At 37.8% G+C, this 20,498-nt stretch overlaps 1 protein-coding gene across 1 annotated transcript in view; it reads left to right on the top strand.

Moving 5' to 3' along the window:
• The first annotated feature begins 10,478 nt into the window (after positions 1 to 10,478).
• LOC110155906 (actin-binding LIM protein 3-like) overlaps positions 10,479 to 20,498 on the top strand; it is a 64,995-nt gene continuing 54,975 nt past the window's right edge. Inside the window, exons 1-2 of the mRNA XM_055148596.1 lie at positions 10,479 to 10,814; positions 17,092 to 17,259. Coding sequence (XP_055004571.1) covers positions 10,796 to 10,814; positions 17,092 to 17,259 — 187 coding nt within the window. The 5' untranslated portion in view covers positions 10,479 to 10,795. The remainder of the gene's footprint in view (positions 10,815 to 17,091; positions 17,260 to 20,498) is intronic.

Genomic DNA, 20,498 nt, shown 5'->3' on the forward strand with positions numbered 1-20,498 from the left:
CAGTGGGATGTGTCTATTGTCAAAGCCAATCTTTTCAAGTCTTTTGAACCATATCGCTTTTTTTTCTTGGTTCTGATATTGTCATATTTTAGGGATTCGGACATCTTAATTATATCACTGTTGGATGACCTAACAGTGGAAAATGGGCTCTGGAAGTTTGCGAACTACATAAATGCAAAAGGGAATCAGATCTGTGTGACTGCAAATGTCCGTTTCCCTTCCCAACGAAACTGAAAAAATTGTGAAAGAAGAAGGCGATGGGATTTGTTAAACGAGAGGTACAGAAAACAAACAGGCCGAGCTCGCACTTTCTTGTTCTTGTGGCTTTACAGCAACATCACGTCTTGGTCTCTTTGCAGTAGAAGGTGTTTCCTGGTGCCTTTCGCTTTGACGTTGACTTTTTATATTTGTAACCAAGGTTGAGTGAGGGATGGAGATTTTGCTTTGATGGAGCTCCACATGTAAAATGTTCAATGCAAACTCGGGATGATTTCTGAGGCAGCCAAAGGTTTCCTTTTTAGTCCATCCTGTGGATCAATACTGCCTGTCACCTTCATCTTTTCCTATTTTTCAATTCTGTTGAGAAGGGAAACAGTTTGACCAGAGGTTTGCAGTCACACAGATCTGATTCCCTCTTGCAGTTGTGGAGTTCGCAAACTTCCGAAGCCCATTTCTCAAGGCCGTTTTCCACTATTAGGACATCCAACAATTACAATGTCCAAATCCCATACCTAAAATATGACAATATCAGAACCAGAAACAAAAGTGATATGGTTCAAAAGACTTGAAAAGACTGGCTTTGACAATAGACACATCTCACTGGGAAATCAAACATGGCGGTTTGATGCACACTTTTTCAGAGGGCCCTTCCCAGTATGCATTGCACAATGACCGAAAGTCCAAAATTCAGGATGCGTGTATTCAAGTCAAAAACATATTTCTTCATGTTGTCTGCACTGAAATGAATCGTGGGATATGTAGTTTCTGATGTTCATAAGCTGTTACTACTATACACCATGCATGTAAGCAAAGGAACTTGTAAAAATATATTGTGACATCCCACGATATTATTGTGAGACTTTTGACGATACGATATCATGATATTTTGGTTATTGTCACATCCCTATTAAATATGCAGGGTTTGTGTGTTAAACATGTGCAAATGAAACACAACACAACTCTGAGAATGTTTGTGATGAGGAAACATTATAGATCATAAAATAGAGTAATATAAGCTCTTAAATCCTTTATTGTTTTAAAACTTGTGTAAAAATGCGGGTGGTGATCCAAACTATATACAGTATGTAAACTATTACAAACAAACTGCCGGCTATAAAATTTTCAGTGACTAATATGGAAAAAGAAATGTTGCCAGAAAGCAGCAATTGCATGGATAACTGAGTACAAATGTAATGTCGTGCTTTTTACATATTTGGTTAGCTAAACTGTGTACATGTGAGAACAGCGTTGATAAATGAGCACTGAGGTAATATACGCCCTTTAGAATGTGTATATGTTATGTAAAAAGTGCCTGCAGGAGCTATCTCGTGGTCTAGTGGGCTACGTCATCTCATCACTCCACACTCTCTCCGAGAATAATTTCAACATTACGATTTTCTTTATAATTTTATCTGCCAAATCAAAGTCATGTGAGCGCATCTGTCAGCAGCTGCAGTAGCGTCACCTCGAGGCTTATTGAACTGGTGAAGGATCAATCACAAAAACAACAAGGACAGGTTTCAACTAACACAGGGATCTTAAGGTCAGGAACAATATGGAAAATACAGCAACTGAGCTAAATAAAGGACTTTGATTGGAGCCCATAATACCAGACTTTTAAATACTTTAAAGACACTGATGAATTATATTTGTGTTTGAATAATACTTTGTTTGTTTTAATAATGCTTAAACATATTTGTGTCTCCATTTATGAAGAGATTTTCCAGCTTTGTGGGGATTTGGATTCATTCTAACTTCCAGAATTACCTTACCTTAAAGGGCCTAAATTGGAATTAGGTTATTTTCTAATCTATGTTATAATGTTGTTTCCTATTGAAAGCACACTTGGAGTTTGGTTTTAATTCATTGTTTCACAAGAAGCGCTCCACTGTGTTTTTAAACTCCATACACCTTCATTAGATTCATTTGGATGACTGGAAAAGCACTACTGTATTTCTTGGACTATAAGTCTATTTTTTTTCATGGTTTGAGTGGTCCTGTGACTTATACTTTGGTGAGACTTAATATATTAAAATGTTCACACTGACAGCCATGACAGGGCGCTCTATACATGTGTGTCAGTATCTGCTGCTCATATTACTCCTGTACCACTGTCACTTGGCTACTACTGTGCATGTCTCCTGCAGAAAGAGCTGCTGTCCTGTCTGGTCAGTCGATCGCACTATTGAAAATAAAAAATTTAAACAAACTTATTAAAACAACTGAAAACAATGAACACAAATGTCCCCAAAAAGAAAATCATATTTTGCAGATTATAAACTGTAAATACTGAAATATGCAGCTGAAAAGGTAATTGAAGAGCAGAAAGAAAGTTTGGAGTGAGCGAGAAACTTTTAACACCCGGAGGGTGCACCATGCAACTTTCCTGGAAGTCACTGGATGGATGCATAAAGCCTGGACTTCAGTGACACCGAAACCATCCTGTCGGGATTCAGAAAGGCCAGAATAATTCTAATTGGAACTGATGCTGAATCTGACGACAGCTACACAGAAGAGGAAGCAGCACTCCATTTACCTTCAGAGGTCATGGAGTTGCTCAGAAGTGACACCGAGGATGAAAAATTCAATGGATTTAGTGATTTGGAGTGACATTGAGAGTTTGGTAAACTTGTTCTGTTCTGTTGTTTATGTTATAATTATCTGAAGAACTGTTCATATGTGACATTAACAGTCTGTTGTTCTCTGTTCTATTGTTATTACTAGAACTTCCCTTTCAAGATGAAATGTTGGTTCCTGGTCTCTGATTTGATCAAATAAATTTCCCCCAAAAAGTGCGACTTATAGTCCTGTGTGACTTACAGTATATATGTTTTTTCTTGTTCATCACGCATTTTTTGGATGGTGTGACTTATACTCCGGAGTGACTTATAGTCCGAAAAATACGGTACATTACATTTGTATTCATTTATCTACGCAACTGCTGCATTCTGGCAACATTTCTTTTTCCATATTTGTCAGTGAAAGTTTTATAGCTGGCAGTTTGTTTGCGATGGTTTACATATAATGATTATGAATTTTAAATCTCTTCTCCTTAAAGTTCCTAGAGTTTGGATTGTCACACACACTTTTACACAAGTTTTAAAGCAATTGAGAATTTAATGGCCTATATTACTCTATTTTATGATCTATAATGTTGTTTCCTCATCACAAACATTCTCAGAGTTGTGTTTTTTTCATTTACACATTTTTAACACACAAAACCTGCAAACCCCCAAAGTATTTCTCTCATGATGTCGTGTGATGTCATGTGGTAATACAGGAAGAGCTCCACTGTGTTTTTAAACTCTAGAATCATTTGGATGATTTCAGCTCTGGAATTGACAATCTCTAATAAACAAAAGGTAAAAGGTAGCTGTTTAACATGAACATTATAACATGGCTTAAGTTAACAAGAGTCCATCTTGTGTAACGACCTAAACCCAAACTCTTAACCTTTTTTAACCCATTTCTGAACTTTAAACCATGTTGTTGATATAATATGGAAGGGTTTACCTCAAGGAACCTTATGTATGTGCCTTCCATATGGCCGTTAAAGACATCTGAGCTTGTGGAGTTGTGGAAGTATTTTTAGTTGGTGTTTGTTTTTGATCATATCCACTTTCAAGTTCTGTAATAAGTTTTACATAATCATTTGTGTGTCATCTGATTTTTTAAGTTGTCTGCAGCTCAAGAAATGGTATATCTTTCCCAAATGTACAATGAAAATTAATTGATGTTTTATGTCAGATGCCCTACCTCCCACTTGAATCTTTATTTATCCAGGCCTGGGACTGGCAGAAAGAAGAAATATAAGATAGATAGAATAAATATAGACAGAAAATATCTAAACTTCATGACAGAAAATAACAAAATTTCATGCCAATGGGTTACAGTAGCTTAGCCTGACTCATCAGCCGGTTTCACATCGTAGAAACCGTCTGACTTCACAGTATTAGGATTCGTTCGCTTGACGGTAGGCGGGTACTTTTTTTCATTTAACCAATCGCTGCTATTTGGTCGTGACGTATTTAATGCGCCAAATCCCGTAGGAAGATAAAGAATAACATTTTTCCCCTTGATAAAATTCACCAAACATTCTCTTTGTTTCGGCTTTAAATCCTAGATCTCGGGAATCATTGCCAACACAGCATGCATGGCTTCGTCTACATCCATCCCGACCTCTTTGTTTACTGTTGTGCAAACCATCTAGAGCATTCCCGTTCCTGACTAGTCACTGGAGAGAAATTAAATTGAGTGGAGGCTCTAGGTGGCACCAGCCTGACTAACAGTAGCTCATGGCAAAGTGTTTCTCCACTGATTCAGATTTTGGTGGTTCAAACCTCACTCTCGACATAAATATCATTAGATTAGTGATCAGATCCGCTGACCCATAGGTTGGTGGTGTAATTCCAGCTCCCAAAGATGAATACTGTTGTTGTGTACTTCCTTGATGTAAAGCGCTATGAGTGCCTTGAAGGTGGGAAAATGTGATGACCATTTACCAGTTTTATATGTTGTTTGGGGTGGGGTAGTTATTTTATAAATATTTTTTATAAAAATTTTGTAATTGAACAAAGATTTATTGAACGGCACAACCCATCGGAGGAAAAACGCTCAAGGAAAAACATCGTTAACACATTTCATCACTGATATAAAAGCCATATTTGTTGGTGCCATTGTTTTAAGTGCAGAAGTGTGTCAGTCAGGCTATAAGTGTAATAAAGCCCTGGTGTCATTGTCTCTTCCTCTGAGTCTCCAGTTTCCTGTTTTCTCACATCTCCGTCAGTAAAACGCAGGTTATCCTCTTTTATGTTTTTATTGTTTGGCATGCTCTTCTGCTCTGCCCTGATTGTGTGCGTAATACCATGATATGCACTGGACGTCAGAGTTTTTATGAATTAAAAAAAGTTGATGTTAATTATGTATGTAACTTTTTACTTAAAGGTGCACTGTGTAACTTTTTGGTTGGGAGTCCATCACCTGCTTGTTTCTATGAATATGTAACTGCTCTCTTTGTAATGTTCCACAGTATGAGGTTAAACTTAAAATTTATTGAATTACAGGTGGTTTTATAGTTCAAAAATACCTAGAAAAAGAGGCATTCTGACTGAACGCTGCTGGTCTGGTTTGGCCTCCGTGAAGTTAAACAGGTTTAATGTCATACTGTGAAACATTCCAGACAAAGCAATAACTTCACCATGGAGAAAAGCGTTTGACGGCCCCACCACCAGAAAAATTACATAATGCAGCTTTAAGAAAAACAACTTAATGACTTCGAGGTGATAAATCCATTTTATTGCACTAGCTTTACGCAATGTATAGCTCACAAAGTAAAGTGAAATATGATCTGAAAACATCACTAATCATACAACTTCTGGTATGTCCGATGATTAAAGTGTCTGTGAACTTTTTTGGCCATGTGCTCAACACCATGGACCCCAAGATGCTTTAATTCTGACATGTTACACTGCAGCTGTGGTGGAACGTAACAAAGTAAAAGAACTAAAATACTGTAATTACAGGTGCATTGTGTGGCTTTTCTGGTGGAGGGTTCTTCAAATGCTTTTCTCCATGGAGATGTTATTGCTTTGTCACTTTCTATCTTCATGTAAACTAAACCAGACCAAGTTACAGTTCAGATCTGTGGAGAAGCAACCCCAACTCACAGTCAGAATGCCTGTTTTTCTAGGTATTTTTGAGCTATAAAACAACCTGTAATTTAATACAGTAAATGTAAGGCAGAGCTCTTTAATGTCATACTGTGGAACATTCCAGGCAGAGCAATGACATCCATAGAATCCAAACAAGCAGGTGACGGACCCTCCATCGCAAAAGTTACACACTGGGCCTTTAAGTATACATTTTAGGTATTTGTACTTTACTTTTTAAAGTGAACATGTTTTAAAATTGACACTTTTTATGTTTACTTCAATACATTTGAGAGAAGGTATCTGTATTTTCTACTCCACAGGACTGAAAAGTATTTTTTATTATAGTTTGAGCCTGGCAGAAAGCGCAGACGGTTTATTTTTTAACACATTCATAATTTGAGAAAACTAAATAAAAATAAACAAATAAATCAGTGATTTAGTTGTTTCTGCTGAACAAAACTGGAATTCTGCATCAAAATCAATACATTTGAAGCTTTATTAGATCTCAGAATCTGTGTAAAATATTATAACTTTTTACTCTTTAACCACATTTTTAAACAGGTACAGGTACTTTGGCAGATTTTTTTCATGTGATACTTTTACAAGTATTTCTTTCACTGGTACTTTGTAAAAAAATGTAGTACTTCTTTTACCACTGCAGCGCAGTAACGATGACAGCAAGTCCAGAGTGGAATGAAAGAATAAAGCACCGTAAATTGCTTTAGGTGTTTTGAAATTTGAAAGCATCTGAAAGCATTTTAAGATAATCTCATTATGCAAAGTGTGTGTATTTAAACATATTTTTTATTTATGTTTATATTTTTTTAACTAGAGACACTTGGAGAAGATTCAAAAGTAAAGTGTGTTAGGACTAACTATCCTTGACCTTGCTTACAAAACAACAACAACAACACTCAAAGTCACGCTGGAACTTAGAACTGGGCAAAAAGCAGGAAGTTGCCGCCGAGGGTTTTTACGTCATTTTGGTCACTGAAGAGAGCCTCTCATCTCCTCAGTGTCATCATCTGTGTGTATGATGCATCTGCACAAGTCATCAGTACCATCAGTGGGTACCAGAATACCCCAGTGTCGTGCCTCTACACAAACCTGACAATAGAGCATCCATCACAGTCACACCTCATTATCAGAGGGGGAAACGATGGCCTGACAATTACTGCTGACCTAACCCTGAGCCAATACCAAAACACAAGTACACAACAACATGCGTGTGTACGGATGCTTTAAATGCAAATTATTTAAGGGCGTTAACAAAGAGTCATCTAAGGATCTGTTCACATGGTTTTCACAAATCCACAGTGTTTTTGTCTCATTGGCTTCTTTTACACAGCAACAGCAATCTGCCCATTCACTCCGCGCTTAGGAGAGGTAATTTCTTTGAGTACAGGACCATTCTGAGCTGATAAATACTGGACTGACTGGTTCTATCACAGATGGATGACAGAGCAACTGGATCTGTGCAGTGATTCTTAGACACTTGCACATGTATGAATGTGATGTGTGAGATTATTATTATTGTTATGATGGGCAGAGGGAGCGATGGTGATTATTGGCTGTTTCACTTCTGTCTATTCCAAGGCAGCTGTGACTACTAAGTGAGTAAGGAGTAAGTAATAGGTAAGTTTTGTTTCATACTGTGAAAGAATATCAACAATATTCCCATGGAAACAACAAAACAAAAACAATGGAAACAAGCAGGAGGAGGTGCTCCTCCAGGCCAAATAAGACCCACGTTTGAGGAGATGCAACAAGTCCGATCACAGATGTTTTTCTAGGTGTGGCAATGCAGTTAAAAAAAATAAAATAAATATTTTTATTTTGGCTTAAAAGTTACATACTGTGACTTTTATGATGGTGAAGGATGAGGCTTGTTAGTGCTATTATTATTATACAGATATGATTTGTCAGGGTTTTTACTGAGTGTAGTAGTTTATTCGGTTATTTTGCAGAACTACAAAACAAAACAAAACGTAGACTACAATCCCATAGATCATAGATTTTTATTTATTTTTTTGTTATAAGAATAACAAAAATGTAGGTCACAGTCCATTCTTAGAAAACAATTTAGAACTGTATTTGCACTTTTTATATGTTACTTGGTACATGTTGCTATTAAACTGGATATTATCCAGATTATACTCTAAACATTAAACCGCTGCTTAATATTAATATTTCAAGTATTTAGTATTTAATATGAATTGGTGTCACAGGAAAAGTATCCTGTCTTGTCTCCCATATTACCAGGAGACAATCAGTGATTTTAATTCAGAGGCCATGAGCGTTCACTTTGGTGTTCCACAAGGGTGATTTCTTGGACACATCTTTTTTTTTAATATTCATATGCTAAATTTAATGTCTATTTTAAAAGACTGTAAAGTTTATATGCTGGTGATACTGTTGTTTCACCTTTAACCTTAGACCTCTGAATAACCTGAATAACCTGGATGAACCAACATTTTCTGGAACTAAATGACAAGAAGACAAAAATTTTAGTTCAAAGTCCAAAGACCATAAGACAAAATTTTAATCTTTTAAACTCTCAAAACAGAGAATCAGCAAATGTACATTTTAACTCTGATATTAATATTAAATAGTAAAACTGCTTTTACCCATCTACGTAGCATTTCCAAGACCAGGGGCCTCCTGTCTAAACCTGATGCACAAAGGCTTGTGCATACTTTTATTTTAAGTTGATGATACTGTGCTTTTGAAATGTGCTTTATGCTGGGCTAACAAAACAAGCGCCACCTGTTTCAAAATAGAATCTTAACAAAAAAGACAACCATTTGAACACATTTCACCAACTTTATTTTCACTCCACTGAGTTGATTTTAAAATAGTATATTTGTTTTTGAAATCACTACATGGCTCATAACTGCTGTAACCAAAACTTTGCTGTCTCTTTGTTTTCATTGATTTGACCTTGTGTTCTCATTAAAGACATCTCAAGCTGTTTTCTCTCTACACTAGCACATTGGCACATTGGATCTATGTTTGTCAAATAAAATTGGCTAAATAAATGATTCAGTTATTATGAATTAAAGTGACAGTGTTAGCATGTCAAAGCCTGGGCCGCTCTGCTTCTCATGCCACACTGAGGAAGTGTTTGCAGGAAACATTGCACACATTGTTAAAGGCTGTGGGCACTCGGCCAGGAACGACTGAAGTCTAATGTTCTAAACATATTTCAAATGTGAGAGCTGCTACAGGCCAGTGCTGGACTGCAGGACTCTTACACTGATAGCAGTGTGTTTGGTAAAGGGACATACAGTGAAGTGTCTGTCATGTGCTTGTATTTCATTTATAAATAAATAACTTAGCCTACAGGATAAAACACTGGGTGATGCAAGAGTCAAGTGTAAAATACTAATATTTAATATTTCTTTGCTTGAGTTTATGATGATTTTTTGTTTGTTTGTTTATTTGTTTTTTTATAACATAAAAGTGAACTGTGTAACTTTTCAGGCGGTGGGCCCATCTTCTTCTTACCACACTTGTGACACCATCAGACCAAGTTACTGGTCAGATCTGTGGAGAAACAAGTCGGCTCACAGTTAGAATACATGTAGGCTATTTCAACATATTTTCAATGTAAATAATGATAAGAACATTCAGGCAAATAACCAATAACATCAGCATGAGACACACAGGTGGCAGACCTATACTGGAAATGTCACACAAACCACTTTTAGCTCGACTATTGCTCTGACTGACTGACACTGCCCTCTTGTGGTGTCATTTTGCAGCTACATGTGTATGACTTGAACTACAGTATCTGCTCATCCTGTCAACGAGAATGCTGATTTATTTATGATTGTATTAATCTAATCATGAAACAGTGACATTTTGAATGAGTTCAATGCTATTTAATCATTTAAAACTCAGTGTAGTGGTCTTACAGCATCAGTGTGTTAATCCGAATGTGTCCTTTTTGCTATCACAAAGGCTGTCATTAAATACATTAAATAGCTTATTTTCATATATGGTTTAGATTTTGGAACATTTAGCAAAAATAAAAGAGATGCCAGTGTCATACAGCGTACTATGAAATGGCTGTATGGCACAGGCACTAATGAAGCCCAGTGCTTCACTAAGTTAACAACAAACAAAAGACTATTCTTTTTGTATCCTTCATCATTTATCCTGCATAGACTACAACCTAGCCTGGAGAATCCAGAATTAAATCTTTGTGTCTTCCTGAAGTAGGCTTTTGAAGAAGTCTGTACTGTGCTTTCCAGACAAGGTACAATCTACAACATTCAGGGAAACGTAACCTAGCGTAATAACGTCAGATTGTGGAAATAAAATAGAAATATGACCCCTGACTAATGAGGTACTAAAATAAAACGCTCATGCGACACAGGTACGCACCTTGGACACATGAGCTCTGACTAATGTAACAAGGATATTTGCATAAACTGTGTGATAGAATACCGTTTAAAGCCACCAGAGGGTGCTCTTGTTCCACTTCTTGTCCTCATGTTTCCCTCCGTGCAGCAAAGCCCTGACTCCACTCAAATCTGCCTCAAACTCAGTCCAGCCCTCACACTGAAGCGGACAGGCGTGGACGCGCTGCCGGGGCCACGGGGAGATGGGTGCATGTGTCCGGCCACAGAGAAGCGCTCAGGTCCCGAGGGAAGCTGCACAAACTGGAGCTAAAGGACCGGTGATGAGAGGAAGGAGCGGGGCATTTTAGGCTGAGTTAGGCTGGGTCTGGTTTTACGCAGAAGAGAAGCGTGGCTGGAGTAATCCTCCGCGTCACGAGAGGACCAGGGGAAAGCCCATTCAAAGCGAAGGGACTCTGGGATACTTGAGACGCCTTCTGTCACTGTTTGGATTTAGCTGATTTTTACACCGGGGCAGCCAGCACCAAAACCAACACCTCTGTCCGCTTTCTCTTGAACAAGATGAGTGGCTCCACTAATGGTAAGAGCCATGTGGTTGTGCGGTCAATAAGTCTTCAGAGAGAGTTGAGGCTCCCGTTGTGGTTATTGATTACATTGGTATCGACACTGACACTGTGTTTTATCATGCATACCTGTCTGCCAGGACAAGTACAGAAACAAAGAGGAGGAGATGTGAGGAAATCTCGTGCTTTGTCCATAAAAGTAATGCTGAGGTTAAAGTAATTTTGCTTGTGAAAAAAAAAAATGGATCAGCAGTGCATAGACACCGGTAAAAAGCATTAGTGATGGTATTAGTGATGGTATGTTCATGTTTAGAGCTTCAGACACTGCATAGTTTTGATGTAAAGTACTTGAAGCTCTCCCTTATAGAAAAGGCTGTCAAAGTATTTATTTATTTTTTTATAATTTGGGGATTTGGATGCAGTTCCTTTTGAGCATTTCCTTTTGAACAAACATGGCAAAAGGATTACCTGTAATCTTCCCTCACAAGATAAATATGGAGAGTGTCATAATGTCCTACAAGGGGCTGTCTTTGCAATTAATCAAATTGTAATCAAATCAAGATTCTGCAAACTGTCGATAATCACCTTCATCAGGTCAACAGTCAATTCAGTGACAGTAAAAATACGTGGTTTGAAGCGTACTTTACCTTTGGAGAAAGAAGTAGAAGCTGCTTGTGTTAAAGAAGTATTGTGTAACTTTTGTCAAAAGCTGTTCTCCATGCATGTTATTGCTTTGTCTGGAATGTTTCACACTATGGTATTAAACTTTTCTATCTTCATGGAGACCAAACCAGGAAATTTACAGGTCAGATCTCTGGAAAGCCAACCTCACCCACAGTCAGAATGCCTGTTTTTTTTTTGTGTTGTTTTGTTTTTTTAGGCATTTTTGAGCTATAAAACCACCTGTAATTGTTTAAATGTAAAGTAGCGCTGTTTAATGTCATACTGTGGAACATTCCAAGCAGGGCAATGATATTTCCGTAGTAACAAGCAAAAGACACAGACCCCCCACCAGAAAAATTTCACAAGGCACCTCTGAATTTCACTAAATAAGTCTAAATATACCTTTTCAAATGGGTCAATCAGACAGAAGATTTTATTTTATTTTTGCGGTATTGTCCAGCCCTACCAACAATGCATTACCTCACCTGGTTTACTGCAGCTAATAACTCAAGCTATCCCCAAAAGTCCTGCAGGGGAGGGGTCTGTATAACTGTATATATATATACCCATCATGAGCACTCAATGTTTTTATTCAGGCTGTTTATCTGGAAGGTCACAGGTCACCATAAATATTTGATAGTGTTAAATCTCCCCTCTGTCCTTGAAGCCTCAGTGGTTCTAATGTTATTGCCTGATGCACAGTGACAGTCTCCTACCTCCTGTGTTTGGTCTGTCCTCTCCCGGGACCACCTTAAAATGCCATAGGGGTCATTTTGAAAAGGCCACAACTCAACAATGTCAAGAGCAACTTTAATCAAATTTGTACTAACCCATGCCTGGCTAGCTCAGTTGGTAGAGCGTTAAAAAAAATCGAACTAACCCTGGAAATGATCTGTATGTGATGGGAGTGTTCATGTCCAGATTACGACCACACTAAAAGTAAAAGATAACACACTGTCTTTTCATCATAACTAGTTGGTGAGCTATAATATTAGGCAGTATATTTTATTCTGTCAAAGCAAAAAAAAAACAAAAAAAAAAACTACACACAACTTTAATGGGTCAATAATATGCTATTAACTGGTTTGCCTTATGACAAACATACCTGGAGTTGTGTTTTGTTTCATTCACACAGATCCTGCATATTTAGGCTGAGTTCTTGTCGCAAATAGAAACCCCCCTGTTGCACCTTGTGGTAATACTTGAAGTGCTCCATCGTGTTTCTAAACATCATTGCGAGAATCCGAAGAAGTAGATGGCAGTTAAAGTGATCGCTGTATCACCTCTGAAGTGAAATAATAATGATCAGGTGCGCTATGGAGATCCCAAGTGGGCAAATGACTTACTAGATGAAAGAAGGAGATACGAGGCACTCCACTATTAACCAGGCTGGCGCCACCTAGTGCCTCCACTCAGTTTCATTTCTGTCCCAGTGACTAGGTGAGGAATCAGAATACACTAGACAGTTCACAAAAACCTCAGAAGTGTGAGTTCAGGCACCAGCCAATCAGCAAAAAGCCAGACATTGTTTGGTGAATTTTATTAAGGGGAAAGATGTTGCTCTTCTTCCTGTGGGATTTGGGAAAAGCTTAATATACCAGTTAGCCCTGTTAGCGCTGCATTACATACATCACGACCAAATAACAGCGATTGATTAGATAAAAAAAGTGCCCACCTACCTTCGAGCAAACACATTCTAACACTGTAAGGTCGGACGGTTTCTACGAAGTGAAACCCGCTGATGAATCAGCCTACTCAGATATACTTTGCTATGATATTATTTCATATCAAACGTACAACGCGTTTCAACTTACGTCTTCATCAGGGAACGTAAAATAAGTGTTGGAGGTATATAAATATGCAAGTCACTCGATGACACCATTACATGATACAACCGTGTAAATATAAATTTTTAGACACACATATTTAAAAAGTGAACAAATGATGCATCACAATCACTGGGAGAATCATTTGAGTAATTTCAGCCCTAGAACTGACTATAGCTGTGAACTAAAGGTAAAAGGTTCACTTGAAAACTACAGCTTCCTGACATCACAGGTGGAACAGAGCATTTGGAGCATTTGGAGATGTAGACACACATATAAAGCAAGATTACACAAATGTACTTTGAATGTGTAAATGACAAAACACAACTTGTGTTTTTGATGAAGAAACAACATTATAACGTGGCTTAAAACTCAATTTTTCATAATGCAGGACCTTTAAGTTAAAGGTTAAAGTTAAAAAGTTTGATTTTCAGAATATAGATTACAGTGCTAAAGCTAAATCATCAAACCTCTTCTCTCTATTCTGTCTCTCCCTCCTTCCTCTTGATCTTCACCTCCTGTCACTCTTCTACATCTCTCTCTCTCTTGTCCCCATCTGGTCTCTCTCAATTTCTGTGTCCCCTCTCACCCTTTCTTCCTCTGTGTTCTTTTCCATCTGTCCTCTCTTCCTCCCTGTCTCTTCCACTCTCTCTCTTCCCTCTGTTTCTGTCTCTCTTTCTCTCCTTTTCTCTCTCTCTTTCTCACAGGTGGCTTTGGTCTCTCTTCTGTCTCTCACTGTCTCCTTTTTGATCTTCTCCTCCTCTCACTCCTCCCTTTCACTCCACCTTTCTCTGTCTTCTTTTCCATCCCTCTCTTTCTCTCTCTCTCTCTCTCTCTTCCCTGTGTCTCTCTCTCCCTCTCTCACTTTCTCACAGGTGGCTTCGGTCCCTGTTCCTCTGCTCGCCCATCTGCTGCTGCTGCTTTGCCAGCCTCTTCACAACCGCCTCACTGTTATTATTTAGGGATGACTATGGCCCACTTTTAGGCTCTCTTCTTTTTCTGAAAACATTTTTAGATTCACTCTTCTCTCTCTCCTCTCCTCTCTCCCGGGTTGTTGTCACTGGGTAAAGCAGCCTGCTGTGCCTGTCTGTATATATTTATGTTGGAGATTATGTAACACCGAGGATAGTGAGTGTAAACAAACTGATGAATGATCACTGTACTGACTCAGATTGAATGGTGTGAAGGGTGGGGGGTTTGTATTTGACCATTCCACTCAATGTTTACTACCTCTCATCTTTTCTCTCTTTGTAACATTGTAATGCGTCATTTGAAAACCAGTTCTGTAGGTATAAGTGAGGGTGAAAACTGAATTGTGGTATGACTCTTGTGACATGTTGGACATGGTGAAATTGTCCTCCTGTGATTCAGTAGTTCTCTGTTTAATGACACTCCCATCCTCTCCTGTTGCTCAGCCTTTGACAGCTGGATTTGACCATTCATAGTGACGTGAACACCACCTTTTTTATTTCAACATCTCCAGGCTGCTAAAAAAACAAACAAAAAAAATGTTAGAGCTTCCTATCACCAATACTGGTTCCAGATATCAGCACCGTTGCTGAAAAAAGTGCTGGCTGGACATTTTTAAAAAAATCACGTAATAATACTATTTACTGTTCCGGTCTGCTCAGAAAGTCTCAGAATGTTAGAATTTTTATTTACACAAAATTCTCCTCTGGTCACTCAAGGGATAAATAACATCTACATAACACATTTGGAACAGGTCTGTCTTATTTTATTTTTGTTTAAAGGAAAGAAATGCTGTTATCAGGCTCCACACTGGTATCAGTCTATATCGAGTATCAACAGCGACTTCGACTCGAGTCAGACTTGAGTCACTATTTTTAGGACTTGAGATTTGACTTGATAAAATGGAAAAAGACTTGTGACTCGACTTGGACTTGAAGGTCATTGACTTGGGACTTGACTCTGACTTGAGGCCTATGACTTGAGAAAACTTGAGAAGCATTTTTAAATCTGAATTTGTCCTATTCTGACTGTAATGATTCACACTAAGATCTTGTCAAGACATTTAAAAAGGAAAAAAATGCATTTCTACAACTCTTATATACTCTATAAATACTGATATATAAATATACTATGACTTTATAAGTACAATTTATCTTAAAAGTCATGAAATTGCAGAAATCTAAGCTATATTTGGTACTTTGGTTTAAAGAATTGAAGCAGACGACTTGGACTTGACTTGGACTTATGAGCCGATGACTCAAGACTCGACTTGGACTTGCCTGTATTTGACTTGGGACTTGACTCGGACTTGAGGTAAAAGACTTGAGACTTACTTGAGACTTGCAAAACAACGACTTGGTCCCAGCTCTGCACCATTTACTTCATGCTCTATATCGGAATCGCTTTATCGGTGCATCCCTGTCAGTCATCCACTGTATCTGGTCAGTTCCATAATAATTCATCTGCCTGTAAATGTCTAATCAGCCAAATAGAAGAAGTTCTGTGAGTGAAAGGGCCTTGTTGATGGCATTGGAAGAAAATAGAGAACGACCAAAATCATCAGCTATTACAACATGTACCCAAGTGTCAGAGTAGTTGACAAATGGTCTGGAAATGTGCAGCATGCTATTTACCAAAACAAAAAGCCCAAATGTGAGATATATAATGTGTGTTTTTGTCTCAACTGACTGGAGATGTGTTCAGACGTGACCTTGGACAAACTTTTAAAACCTGATTATTTTTGTAAGTATAATCCAGATGGCAGTAGAGATGATGGAAACAAAATGGAAAAAGAAATCAATATGAATACTTTTGAAACGACAGCGAGAGAGATTTGAGAATGGCAGAATAATCCTAACCTGGCCTACTCAACTCAACCCCTTTTCTGTTTTATAATGGTGATTTTGACTGTTGTTTAATCTCATGGAGTGAAAGATTTGGAAGTCAATATCTTAGTGTTGCGCTATCCTGAATATATTGTAAAGTGTACAAGATGTTGGTGAGACTAATATTACTAAACAGATGTCGACGTTGGACGACATTAGGAATATGGTTGCCAAGGAAACCATTCATTTGAGATGTCTTGGAGATGAGGTGATATAGGGCAGATAGGGACACAGAATATATTTGTGAAACATCTTCAGTGTAGGCACCAGTCTCAAATAAAAAGCTGAAAAAATTAAAGCGCTCAAAAAGTACAAAATTATTAAAAGTATTATTACCGCATGCAAATAAGGATAAAAGACGACAATGTGTGAATTGTAGTACCCTGAGAATTGAAGTGAAGATTCATGATGTGGTCCAGTCTGGCTATGCTTTTGTTGTAGGGAGCATTATACCTCTGATACCAAGGCCAAGATGACAGTAATAAAGGCTTTTAATAAATAATTTTCTACTTGAGTGCGTCATTTTCTTCAACAATATACAGTATTTCTGTTCCTAAACCCTAAATGTGTTTTACTGGCAATTTCCCCAGTGTAATCTGTTCATCTGCTTGTAAAAAACACTCGAGATGTTCATGGATTTGATTGATCATGATATTGAATCTCATTTTGTTACCCTGGTCATGTGACTATGTAAAAGCCTTAAGTCATTAGACAAAAACATTGATATTTTCATTGATTTATGTAAAAGACACCACCGTACTTTGTCAGTGCTTGTGATCAAAGCTTGAATCCCTCCTTTCCTTTCCTTCCACATTTCAGTAGAAAAATACAAAAACGAATACACACATTTCTACCTTATGACAGTCTTTTTGCATTCGCCTCATCTTTGATCATGTTTTTCAAAGTCCCTCCACACATTTTGACGTGTTTATGCTCATTTTTGTTCACAGTTCAGTTTCAGTCTGGTCTGTACGGCGGAAACAACAACACCAATGGAACCCCAGTCTCGAGTCGAGGTGTCTCCCCGATCGTGTGTGCCCGCTGTGGGGAGGCGTGCCGTGGAGAGGTGGTCCGGGTCAAATCCTCACACTTCCATGTCCACTGCTTCACCTGCCAAGGTACAAACAACACCTGCTATACACCCACGGAACCACCAGGGGGAAAAGAAAGGCGCAGCGTATCCAGTTTTGGTACTCGCCCACGCTAGTTTGGTTCTGTTTTAACATTAGGATAATACATCAGGGCACCCACATCCCTTTGCGTGATGAAATATTAAATAATTACAGCTTTCAGAGGCACAATGGAAGTAGTGAGAGAAAAGCAGAGGGACAAAGGCTGCAGGAAATCTGTTATCTCATTGTGCCAAATACATGAAATTTCTCAGCCATTTTAGTCCTCAAAGACTACGCAGTTAGTTATGACATTGCAAATATCCTTTCCTTTAAATGCATCTGAATTTTTTGTTATTTAGTACTTACACATCAAAAGGCTGTTCAAGAAATTGTGACATATAGTCTAGTTTTTAACAATATGCTTGTAAACAATATGCTATGCCTTTTTACTTGACTTAAATTGATTCTGTCATTTATTCAGTTTCCATTTGTCTGGGCAACCAAAACAAAGGAAGTGGACAAAGCACCTTATGTGGTGTAGTTAAATGTTTCAAATACAGTTAAAAAGGGGGTATTATGTAAAATAGATTTTAGCTTTCTTGTAACATTGTCCCGTCATCAAAAACATGCTTAAAGAGGTTTTAGACATTATCCATGCATGTTTTAATAATTTAGCAATCTCTCCTGGGCCCTTTTTACTGTTAGCACACATGCTCCTACACGACAGTTCTTCATAAATATACAAAAGCATTACACTAAACTGTACACAACAATGTGGAGTAGTATTATTTGTGAAAAGCACAACGATTGTGTTGTGATAGTGCTCTGAAGAGGGAGTAACTTAACACGGGGAGCAAAAGGAGGTGTCAAAAATGTTATGTGTTTTCTGCAAATATAAAGTTTTCAGTACAATAAAAGATAACATTGTGATGATAGTTAGTTAGCCAGGCTGGCGCCACCTTGTGTCTCTGCTCAATTTCATTTCTCTCCAACAACTAGGTCAGGAATCGGAATACACTAAACGTTTTTAAGTGCAAGTCCGGGCACCAGCCAATCAGCAAAAAGAGCAATATATTCTATGTTGACAACGATTTCCCAGATCGAGGATTTAAAGCCGGAACAAAGAGAAAGTTTGGTGAATTTTATCAAGGAGAAAGACGTTATTGCCCTTCTTCCTTCGGGATTTGGGAAAAGCTTAAAATACCAGTTAGCCCCATTAGCAATGCATTATATATGTCATGACCAAATAGCAGCGATTAGTTAAATAAAAAAAGTACCCGCCTAATGCTGCGAGGTCAGACAGTTTCCACGAAGTGCAACCGGCTGATGAATCAGGCTAATAGTTAGTAGCCTATAGAAGTAAAATACCTGCTTTAATACATTTTGGAATCCTAGACACATACAATATGAATCACTCAAATCTTAATTCACTTTTCACTGTTACTTCAAATACTTCCACCACTTATGTATTTAGGGACTTATTCGATCTGTCTCCTTCTCTTATAATACATTTCCTGCTTAGATCTTTTTGCATTTGCCTCATATGTCTGAGTTGATGTGGTTGTGCTTCAGTGCAGCAGCTGAAGGCCTGGCTCAGGTCTGGAGTCAGCAGAGCCTCAGTGAAGTCAGCGTGTTTAGAGCAGTCCCAGAGCGGATCTCTCTCATCTGAAAATAACACTTTCTTAATACACAACACAAGGTTCTAATAGTAAGATAACATTAACGCATATTTTGGTATCTGCTGTTGTTGTGACACTGAAATTTCAAACTTGGTTTTGACATATATGAAAAGGCTCAGTATCGATTTCAATACCACAGTGATTTTTGAATTTTTGTCTCAAATTAAATGTAGTTTAATAGTGTTACTAGCTCTAGTACAGATCCAAATCATTCAAATTCTAGTTATTGTTCTATAGGGTTGGGTATCATTAAGAAGTTGCTGAGACGATACATACCTCGATACGTAGGCCAAGATATGATACATATCTCAATACAGTGAGCTTATGATTCGATGCGATTCAATACGATATATTTCAGTTTGATTTGATATGGTTCAATAAAAAATAAAGGCTAAAACGTGGCTGTGATACTAAAAGTCTTTGTCAAACCACTTCTTCTAAAAAGTTAGTATAAAACACAAACATTTTAATCATCAATAACAGTGACAATGTCAAATGTGTCAAATAAAAGAGTTTCCTTCCATAGAACAAGCAACAAAACTGTAGCACTGTAAATTATTTTAGTAAAATATACCAAAAAATACTCATGGAGATATATCGATACAGAAGCCCCATGTTATCGATACTGTATCATCACGGTAAACAATACGATATACCAATATTTCAGTATATTTGCACTCCCCTATTGTTCTATTTATGGAATTTTGATAGTCTAGTTTTGTTTTATTGTCTGAGTACCTTTTATTTGATGATCTTAGTTATGTACAAGATTGTAAATTACAGATCAGGAACGTAACTACGCAAGTGTCAGAGTGAAAAAAGACTACAACTGATCCAGCTTAGGACAGTACATATGTGTCATTGTGTCCTTGGGCAAGACGCTTCACTCACCTTAACTGTTATCAATGTGCTTTGGGTGTGATTGATGATGGTGGTCTCTATATAGGTCAGATCTGTGGAAAGGCAAACCCACAAGATAGTCCCAGGCAGTAACAATTAAACTATCCAACAAGCAGGTAGCAAACCCCCCACCAGAAAAATAGAGATGCCATAAATAAACTTTTGATTCATTACTTTGACTGACTCCTCTGGTGGTCAAGAAGTAGACGACACAGTCAATATTTATTGTCCTCAGAGCTCTCTCTCTCTCTCTCTGTCTGATATAAATGTGATGTTATTATTAGCTTTAATTGATCCTTCTGTAAATGACTTTGGGCTAATGGACTGAGGACAAGAGCATATGAAGTGGTCCAAAACAGTCCGCATAATCTGTTTTTCCATTCGCTCCCGTTTCCCGTAGTTACAGTATTCTTATAGCTTTCCATATAGAGATTGTTTGACAGAAAAAGTTTAACCATAAATTAAACCTTATGCAAAATGTTACCAGTTGTGGCTGTATAATTCTAAATGAAATCTCCACCGTGTGCAGTGATTTGCACTTTGATTAGTAATAGATTTTATACCAGATGCCCTTTATGACGCCAATACTTCTTGTATAACAGATAGTGCCTGACATTTAGAGGAAATGGGTGCTTCAAATATTAATAAAATAAATTTCTTTCAACC

The sequence above is a fragment of the Boleophthalmus pectinirostris genome, unplaced genomic scaffold (assembly GCF_026225935.1).
Source record: "Boleophthalmus pectinirostris isolate CB_2022bp ecotype Guang Dong unplaced genomic scaffold, ASM2622593v1 HiC_scaffold_12, whole genome shotgun sequence".
Lineage (NCBI taxonomy): Eukaryota > Metazoa > Chordata > Actinopteri > Gobiiformes > Gobiidae > Boleophthalmus > Boleophthalmus pectinirostris.